At 37.7% G+C, this 10365-nt stretch overlaps 1 protein-coding gene and 1 long non-coding RNA gene across 3 annotated transcripts; both read left to right on the forward strand.

Moving 5' to 3' along the window:
• Positions 1–895: 895 nt before the first annotated feature.
• On the forward strand, positions 896–6637 carry LOC122299152 (putative disease resistance RPP13-like protein 1). Its single transcript, XM_043109156.1, has 2 exons — positions 896–5303; positions 6160–6637. The coding sequence occupies exon 1, from the start codon at positions 1198–1200 to the stop codon at positions 5293–5295; it is 4098 nt and encodes a 1365-aa protein (XP_042965090.1). The 5' UTR covers positions 896–1197; the 3' UTR covers positions 5296–5303; positions 6160–6637.
• An 84-nt stretch (positions 6638–6721) lies between these two features.
• Positions 6722–10103, forward strand: LOC122299153. 2 transcript variants are annotated; one of them, XR_006239610.1, is made up of 3 exons: positions 6726–8609; positions 9050–9177; positions 9690–10103. It is a non-coding gene; the product is annotated as an uncharacterized LOC122299153 (long non-coding RNA). The 2 variants fall into 2 exon arrangements; XR_006239609.1 differs by having other exon boundaries at positions 6722–9177.
• The last annotated feature ends 262 nt before the right edge of the window (positions 10104–10365 follow it).

Genomic DNA, 10365 nt, shown 5'->3' on the forward strand with positions numbered 1-10365 from the left:
AGCCTAACTTGTTAGAAAACGTCTCTTTTTGAACTAAGTTTCTAAGAGAGTTAGGCCATGAATTTTTTAATGGTATCAGAGCCTACCACATGATGAATGTGAGCCTACACTATTTACCTCGATAAGGACCAAAAAAAATTAAAATACAGACCTACACATAAGGGAGAGTGCTGAGGAATAAATCCATTAGCACAACTCAGCAAACTGGCTTGATTTGTGGGATTCAATGGAGCGATAAGGTGTCACAAAACTATTGGAGAAATAAGGGTGAGAAATCCTGCAAATCATGCAATGTTGATGGAGAGATGTTGAAGGATAAGGAGTCTCAAGGACCAACAAATTCAACCCAAAATGGTAATTCAAACAAGATAAGGATCTTCTAGGAAGGAGGTGAGCATATCTCAGATTCAACTAAAAATCATCCATCGGCAATATTTGAAATTCAAAGATGATAACAAGAGCAAATCATGGAAATCTCGGACTTAAAGCTACCAGCACAGAATCGGATATTATGCAATCTCTTAGGAGTTTTACGTTATTTGTCATGTGATTTTTCCTGTAACAAATTATTCCTTTTTCATGTTTAAATAGTTGATGTTACTCTTCTGTGAGTTAATTCTGAAGTCGAGTGTTCACGCAGCAATAATAAAATTCATATTTTCCTTCCTCTGTTTTTTTCAATTCTTCATCTCTGCGTGGGACTTCTCCATGGATTCCACAGATGTGATTGAATAAGAGAAATCAAAGAAAAAACAGGGTACTAGAAAAAGACTTGAAAAAAGGAGACTTGAACACAAGTCATGTGGTGGAGCAGTCCATACCATGTGATTGAATTAAATGAATCAAAAGAAAAACCAGAGTACTGGAAAGCTGGTACAATTATTCATGTGGTGGGCCATTCACCATGTGACTCAACCAAATAAAAGAAAAGAATCATCACAAAAAGAGAAAAAGCATATATAAACATGAGAAAGAAGCCAGCATGTTATACAATTATACAGAGCAAAGCTAGTACAATTATTCATACTTCCAATAAGTTAGGTCCCTCCCACGTTCCTTAAAAAAAAAAAGGGGGGATTCTTGCTATTGTCTTGCTTCCTTCTTTTCTCTCTCACGAAAACAAAAAGGGCCTAAAACAGTAGTGTTTTTAATTTGCATACTTCCTCCTTAATTCCATTCCTTTCTCTGACGAAAACAATGGCAGAGCTCCTTCTTTCTGCATTCCTTGATGTGTTGTTTGACCGACTGGCGTCTCCCGAGTTGCTGAAATTTGCTAGCCTAAAGGGACTTCGCAAGCAGCTGGACAAGTGGGGCAAAACGTTGACAAGAATTCGAGACGTGCTTGATGATGCAGAGGAGAAGCAACAGACTCAAAAGACGGTGAAAGCTTGGCTTGATGATCTCAGAGACTTGGCCTATGACGTGGAAGATATACTGGATGAGTTCGCCACAAAAGCTTTGCAACGCAAGTTGATGGCCGGTGAACGTCAGGCTAGCGCTAGTAAGGTACGAAATCTCGTCCCTGCTTGTTGTACTAGTTTTACTCCAAGTGCTGTTAAGATCAAGTTTAGGCTGGGGTCAAAGATAGAGGAAATAAATACTAGATTTAATGATCTCGTGACACAAAAAGATCAACTTCATTTGAAGGAAAATTCTAGTCCGAGGCCAAGCAAAAGAAAGATACCTCCCTCAACTTCTGTGGTGACCAAAGATTACATATACGGTAGGGAGGAAGTCAAAGAGGCTGTACTTCAATTATTGGTCAGTGAAAAACATAGTGATGCTTCGAATAAAGTACCCAATGTGATTCCTATAGTTGGTATGGGGGGTATCGGAAAGACAACCCTCGCCCAGCTTGTTTACAATGATAAAAAAGTGCAGAGCTTTTTCGATCCGCAAAAATGGGCTTGTGTTTCTGAAGATTTTGATGTTGCTGCAGTTACCAAAACAATTTTACAGTCTTTGATCTCGGAAAACTGTGAGGGCAAAGATCTAAATTGGTTGCAAGAAAAATTGAAGGAGCAACTACGTGGGAAAAAGTTCCTAGTAATTCTTGATGATGTTTGGAACGAGAACTACAATGATTGGACTCGCCTACGGGCCCCTTTCGAAGTTGGGGCTCCTGGAAGTAGTATTATTGTCACAACTCGTAACCACAGAGTCTCATCACTAATGCGAAACAAGGACGTTGAGCCTTTTCAGTTGGAGTTGTTGTCAGATGAAGATTGTTTGTCCATATTTACCCAACATGCATTGGGTGCAAGAGACTTCAGTGCGCATCCGGACCTTAAAGATATTGGTGAGGAACTCGTTAGAAGGTGTAAAGGCTTGCCATTGGCAGTTAAAACTATTGCAGGAGTCTTACTCAGTGAAGGTGAAGACCGCACTAAGTGGGAAAAAGTTTTGAAAAATAAGATATGGGATATTCCAGTGAAAGAAAGTGAAATTCCTACCTCTCTTATGGTAAGCTATGACAATCTCCCTTCACATTTAAAGAGGTGTTTTGCATACTGCTCAATACTACCAAAGGACTACGAATTTGAGGAGAAGGATGTGGTTCTGTTATGGATGGCAGAAGGTTTGATTCAACCACGACAAGATGAAGAGGAAATGGAAGATTTGGGTAAAGACTATTTTCGCGATCTGTTGTCAAGGTCATTTTTCCAAAAGTCACGCAATATTAATGAATCACAATTTGTGATGCATGACCTCATCAATGATTTGGCTCAGTCAGTTGCAGGCGATACTTGCTTTAGAATGGAAGATAGGGTTGGAGGTAATAAGCATGAGAATATTCCTATAAAGGCACGCCACTCATCTTATTTGGGAAGCGAATATGATGTAACTAAAAAGTTTGAGGTTTTTTCTAAATGCAAAAGTTTGCGTACATTCTTACCTCTCATGCTACCAGATCCAGGTGATTGCTATTTGGCTCATCATGTTCCTTTTCAATTGGTTCCAATGTTACGTTGTTTAAGGGTGTTATCTTTCAACGGATACTGCATAACGGAGCTACCGGATTCTATTGGTGATTTGAAGCATCTGCGGTACCTTGATCTTTCCAAAACTCGAATTAGATTCCTGCCAGAATCAATAACTAGTCTCTACAACTTACAAACATTGTTGTTGGAAGATTGTACTCGTCTAGAGAAATTACCTTCAATGTTTCGAAACTTGGTCAACCTGCGCCACCTCAACATTGAAGGTGCAGAAAGTTTGGAAGGAATGCCTATGCAAATAGGTAAACTTACTTGTCTTCAAACACTGTCTAATCTCGTTTTGGAAAAAGACAGCTGCTCTGGAATAAAGGAGCTTGGACCTTTGAAGCATCTTCGAGGGAAACTCTGCATTTCAAGATTAGAGAATGTGATTGAACCGAAGGATGCAAAGGATGCTGAATTAATTAAAAAGATGAAAGTTAGTGAGTTGTGGTTGAAATGGAGTGGGTTGAAATGGAGTGGGGACATTGATGAGTCGGGGGACATTGATGAGTCAAGAGACACGACAAGTGACCTGGAGGTACTAAATGGGCTACAGCCTCATGACGCTTTGAAGGAGCTCCATATAACTAACTATGGTGGTACAAAATTTCCTAATTGGTTAACATCTCCTTCATTTCCTCAAATGGTGTCCTTGAGATTAAAAAATTGTTACAAGTGCACATCATTACCTCCATTGGGGAAATATTTGCCATCACTCAAAAATCTTTGGATCAAGGGCATGCGTAACGTGAAGAGTGTTGGTTCTGAATTTTGTGGCTGTAATTTAGAGACTTTGCATTTCAGAGACATGGAGGAGTGGGAGAATTGGAGTCCTTGTGAAGAATTCTCAAATCTGCGTAAGCTTGACCTTTATAAGTGTCCGAAGCTATTAGGGAATTTACCAAACAACCTTCCTTTACTAAACGTTGTTCGGATACATAATTGTGCGCAGTTGGTGGTCTCAATTTCATGCTTTCCAGATAAATGCAAATTTAACATTAAGGAATCCAAAGGGCTTGATCATATGGAAGGGGTGGTGTGTGGAAGCAAGGTTACATTCAAATCAATAAAATTCGACAGATCACTTTCACCAATTTCTTATATGGAAGGGCTGGCAGAGTTGGAAGAGTTAGAGATTTGGCACTGTGAGGAGTTGACGAATTTGTGGTCCCAAACTAGTCTCCCATTTATCCGTGTTCTCTACATTCATAATTGTCCCAAACTAGTCTCTTTGGTGGCGGAAGAAGTTGATCAAGAGCGTCTCCAACTCAGAATCGAATCTATTCGTATCTTCTATTGCATGGCCTTGGAATCATTACCCAAGGCATTGATGTACAACAACACGTGTCTTCAGTCTATTCATATTTGGAATTGCATAGCCTTGGAATCATTACCCAAGGCATTGATGTACAACAACACGTGTCTTCAGGATATTACTATCCGCAATTGTGATTCGCTTACGCATTTTGCAAGAAGCCATCTGCCTCCAACTTTAAAGTCGCTAGTTATAAGTGACTGCAAGAGTATGAGGAATTTGGTGGGGGATGATGATAATGATACAAACAACAACGGTAGTTGCAGTAGTGGCATCACATCTCTTCTTGAGGAATTGGTCGTTAGGAATTGTCCATCTCTTGAATCCTTAACATCAAGCGGAGAATTACCTGCCACGCTTCAAAACCTCCTTATTACCTATTGTCCGAAGCTGGAGTCAGTAGCTAAGAGTTTTCATCATAACTCGTTTCTTACAGAAATCACCATCTCCCATTCTCCGAGCATTTTATCATTTCCCAAAGAAGGTTTTCCCACAAACCTAACAACACTTGTGATCCCTGATATTAAAATCACTCAAGCCTTGTTCGATTGGGGGCTGGACAAATTCACTTACCTAAATCATCTTCACATTGGTGGATGTCAGAATCTGGTGCTCTTTCCAGAGATGACGTTGCCTACCTCTCTAACAATCCTCCGCATCTCAGAATTCTCGAATCTGCAATGCCTGTCTTCCGAGGGCTTAAGAAAACTCACCTCTCTTAAATATTTGTCGATCTATGACTGCGAGAAGCTCACGTGTTTTCCAGAGGATGGCCTGCCTCCCTCACTCCTAGAGCTTGGTATCAATAATTGCGAAAAGTTGATGTCCTTACCAAAGAATGGCCTGCCTCCCTCACTACAGACACTTTATATCCGAGGATGCCCTCTGCTGGAGAAACGCTGCAAGAAAGATCGGAAAGAAGAGTGGCGCAAGATAGCTGACATTCCTTATGTTGAAATTAATGACAAATACATTTATGACACAGAAACGGAGGAATAAATCCAAAGGTAAGTTTGTTCCGGCTCTGATCCAAATTTCCTATGAATGTTGAATGTGGCATTGGAGAGATCCCGTCACTCCTATTGTATGCTGAATGTCTAACTATTCTTCTTGTGGTTTTTTTTGTTCTCGTTGGGTTTGCATAACCATATAACAAGTCCTTGTTAAGATTTTTAAATCTTCAAGCAAAGAGAGAAGGTCTTTGAACTTGCAATTTTTTATTTTCAAATTGGAAAATTGCTTAACTTGACAAATGATTGGGCTCCAAAACAGCTACATAACTAGATATTGTTCCTCTGATTTTGTCAAGATCAGCAGTATGTCAACTGCTAAGGAAAAATTGCATGTTCCAAGCCCTCGTCTTTATGCCAATTAGCAATAAGCCTATAAGTTGGAATAGATCGAATCATAATATTACTGTTATGTTTAGTATTTAAAGTCCATATATATGTTGGTATATCTTGTTCCTTTCTCGTATTTTTTTTTTCCATATAAATACAGAAATCGGTATAGAAAAAAAAAAAAAAAAAATCCTCTGTTTTACTGATTAAGAATATGATAGTTAAGGCTTATCTTCTTATCTTCTTTTCTCCAAAAGAACTGTCTTCCTTGTCCAATTCATTCCTACCGAGAATGGACAAGGAATGATCTTTGTGCTCTCTTTGAAAAAACTGAGTATAAACTGTTGCCCAAGCAGATAATGATAATGCCATTGAAAAAGATCATAAAAGGTTAAATTCTCTTATGAATTAGTAGTTTTGGATCGGAATTCTATTTTTGTGTTTAACGTTGTTGTGACAGTTTATCGAGTACCTCAAAATTCATTTATGCATTCCTAACAAAAGATCCAATTTCACATTCTAGAGTCCCAAAATTGAGACCCAAGTTTGCTGAGATCATGGATGCTTTGAAGCCGTTGTAGAAGCCAATAACTAGTTCTCAAGTTCCCAGGCCAAGCACATCCACAGGCAGTGGCCATCAGAAGGCTCTGCCATCAATTGCAGAAGAAGCAGGCTAGAAGAGCAAACTATACCATCATACTCTCTGTCATTGGACTGTAAAAATATGGGGTGAAGTTCTAGATTGCCTTGGACAAGTCTGAGAAAGTGATGTGTTGACTTCTCTACATTCAATCCAATTTGAGATTGTGATTCTTTTTTCTCAATTCCCTTTTTTATTCATCACAGTGCAGCTATCCTCAAGGTTGTATATTTGTTTGTAGAAATCCATTGAAATTGTTGTAATCAGTGTTTTGAAAAATTTTCTTTTTGTGGAGTTCTTCCATTTTGATTTTGTAACTGAATTGAGACAGATAGAATACAATCTGCATCAGTTGCTAGTACAAGGATAAGCAAAGGACAGCATTCCCTTTATGTTCTACAACTATTTAACAGAACGGTCCATTTTACAGCCGACCAAGGTGATTGCCATTCCATCAAAAATACTAAAATTTTTTGTTGATTTAAGTTTTACATTTTTTGTTGCCAAGATGAAATATTCTCGTTCATGATCTTATGCAAGAATGCTTCCTCCACATTCAGATTCTTTTGTACTGCAAATGTTTCCGTGAATTTACCAAATCATGATTAATATTATCTTTCTCTTCTTAAATATGATTACAACGTAGGGGAAAATATCAATGGAGAAAGTCCTCTGGCTGAGTTTAAACTGGACCCACCCTTTCAAGCAACTTTAGCTGAGTTTTTGCAATATTAAAAAAGAGAAAATCCCACAGCTTAACTCTTTTATAATTCCTATATCTGTTTCGGGATTTATTAATTTGTCTTTCATAATCTATATATTTGGAACCAATCGAAGAAGTTTGATTAATAGAAGAGGTTTGATTACTCTAAACGAAAGGTAGATGATAAAAGAAATAAAAAAACACAAATAAAGAAAGATTATAGTCTGGTAAGCAAATTCCCCAATAGTGGGTTTGGAATCTTACCGGAATTCATCATTTGCAAACCTTCAGATAAGATTTGATTTTCCAAACCCCGAGTCTTCAGTAAGAACTGTCTTGAATAGATAATCACATTCTTCATGAAATGCATTAGCCATTTATTTTGTATTTCTTTTGCTCTGAATCTCTCTGATCAAGAAAAACAAAAGAAAAAAAAAAACTTTGAGAAGAAAATGAAGAAGATAAGTATAGGGAAATATCTATATGTATATCAGTACTTTCAGCAGTACCTTTGGCATTGTTTTTTGGAGGGTACAGAGTATTTACATGGGAAAACATTGAGGAAAAGACATCATGGCTGTTTCCTGATGTTATCAGTATCTGTGGTTGTCATTAACAAGCAGGCCAAATATTAATTTTCTTATTATATATTTATGCTGATGTGTCGAAGCTTGATTAGAAGGTCTTCCCTCGTACAAATTGATGATTTAGCTTATTCAGAAGAAATTAATTTTGGTTTCTCTAAAAGTTGTTTATTAGTGATCATAGTTAATCATTCCATTGAATTATCTCACCTGAAACATATATTTTTTTAACAGCATAATTTCTTAGAAGAAAATGTGGCAAAATAAAAGACAGTTTTTTGTCAGCTAAAGAAAAAATCTCTTAAACTTCATGTCTACTGAAGACCAATTCGGTTAAACTTACCAAAATAAAAAGATTAACTATTACAATTCCAATTTTTGAAGATTATGAATAGTAGTGAGTTGAGATGGGTCTTAGTGCTCAAGGAAGCTGCAAAAGGGCAAAATTATCAACCAGACTTTCAAGGACACTGTGACTTTTATGCTACATAGCTTGGACAGTGAAGAATTAATAGAGTTTGCAGTGGTGACATGGAGTCTTTGGAAGAGGAGGAACAATTTCATCTTCCAAAAAAGATTTCTTACTCCTAATAGACTGCTTAAACAGATATCTCAAAGAATACAGGACCTCAAAGCTATTAATCTGGCTTTTCCAATTCAACAGACCCTTACCCCAGTGCATAGATGTGTATGGGTTGCTCCTCCAAAGGCTATCATCAAGATCAATTGGGATGTTGCAGTTGACAAGAACACTAGTAAAATTTGCGTGGGAGCTGCTGCGAGGGACTGGGAAGGACATGTACTGGCCACTATGACGTTGAACAGATCCCTTTTTTCCAGATCCATTTTTTGCAGAAACATATGCTGCCCTTCATGCAACTATTCTGGGGATTGAGCTGGGTTTCAAGAGGATCATACTAGAAGGGGATGCTCTTCTTGTTGTCAAGGCTATTGAAAGCACAAAAACAACTTTGGATAGTAAAGGCATCCTCATTTGTGATGTTAAAAAAATGCTTTGTTAGTATGATAGCTGGGCTGTTAAACATGTAAGGAGAGAAGCAAATGTTGTTGCTCATCCTCTAGGACAAAATGTATTATCTATCTCTGATGTCATCATTGACATAGAGGAAATTCCATTTTCTATTCAATCTCTTTTATAGAGCTTTTTTTTATCAATAAAAGATTTTCTTCCCCTAAGAAGAAAAGAATACGAGGCGCTTGTAACTTCTTGGAGTCTGTATTCATGATATATTTTGAAATTCTAGCAATTTCTATTTTACCTTCTGAAAATATGTTTTACTTGCACAAATTAGTTCTCACAGATCCCACACCTGCACAACTTTAAGTTGTTTATCTGAGTTTATGATTATGTTTTGTTTCTCAAGTTTTGGCTAGTTGTTGGTCTGTTTGTGGGATTGGAATTAGCTATTATTTTGGTTTCTGATATGGGTATATATCTTTTGGATGATGCTTTTTATACTTGCAGAATGACAGAAGAAGTTGCGCTACAAGTGGAAATATATGGGCTCCAGACATGCCTACCCTGGGTTCCATTTCCAGGGCTGCTTTTGAAATAGATGATTATACGAGAACCGTGGAAATCCTGCACAAAAGGTTGAGAGTATTTTGTTTATGTCTTTCTTTTCCTTGTATTTTGCCAATTTGATATTGAAGAATAATGATGTGCATATTGTGAAATGGAAAGCTTCACCATATATTCCTTTTCCATTGATTTTCTGGAACTGCGGAAGTGCATACTTGACCCTTTATTCATTGCGTATGCTTTTAAAAATTGCATGTTTGGCATAAAACATTTGACATGGATGCTGCTTGGACGCAAAATCATTCTAATTTTGGTTTGATACTGTGGGATATGATGAAGTATAAAGATGTTGAGTTTGTCTTAATTTTTTCTTAACTATTGCATTGGGAATATGGCGATGCCGGAATCGTAGTTTGTATAAAGCCACTGATTGTACTCCTGTGCGGATCATAATTGATAGTTGTTTAGTATATGTTCACAGTTACAGAACATTGAAGTCAAATAGATGTTTAAATGCAAAGGAAAAATGTTTGAAATGGCAAACACCTCCTGAAGGATAAACTGTGTTTTGATGTGTGTTCAGGATTCACTTAAAGCTGGCCATGAGCAGAAAGGAAAAGAGGCTGTTGCAGATGTGGATGATGTGGTGGCCAGTGCAGCACTTAGAGGCCTACAAACGGCCTTATTCTAGCAAAGATCAAATACCTGCTTCAGACGATTTCTATGAAGTATCCAATGTTTGTAGAGAAGGCAATGGAGCTGCTCATTTAATACCAACAACAGTTGCAGCAGCACCTCATCTCTTCTTGAGCACTTGTACATTCAAGATTAACTCTTTCCTTTTATATGGGTACCTCTCTATCTCTGATGAATATTTCTTTTGATCTGCGATGCTTGCAGATGGTTCAAAAGACCGTTGCAAATTGTTGCAGCTTCAAAGTGCCATCTGAAAAATGAATGTGCAAGTACTGCTGTCTTTGCCTAAACTTACCATAAACACTTTTGATCCTGAAATGGACATCTATTCGCCAATATTTCCAGCCACTAAGCATTACTGTCTTTCATATTCATATGTTAGGAGGAAACGCCAGTTGACAGTTCCTTGCCACCAAGCACTACTGTTTCTATTGGTTCCTCAGCAACTAAAGATGTATTAATGTACAACAGATCAATACTCAACACTTTTCTGGTAAGTTGGGACTGGTGAATTGCTCTTTGTTGAGTGGTCTAGCAAAGATTCTTTTACGTAAATATTCTAA

This window comes from Carya illinoinensis, chromosome 16 (genome assembly GCF_018687715.1).
Source record: "Carya illinoinensis cultivar Pawnee chromosome 16, C.illinoinensisPawnee_v1, whole genome shotgun sequence".
NCBI classification, from domain to species: Eukaryota; Viridiplantae; Streptophyta; class Magnoliopsida; order Fagales; family Juglandaceae; genus Carya; species Carya illinoinensis.

What these genes read in the sequence shown, in the direction of transcription:
- LOC122299152 (XM_043109156.1), top strand. Translation starts at nt 1,198, where the DNA reads ATGGCAGAGCTCCTTCTTTCTGCATTCCTTGATGTGTTGTTTGACCGA.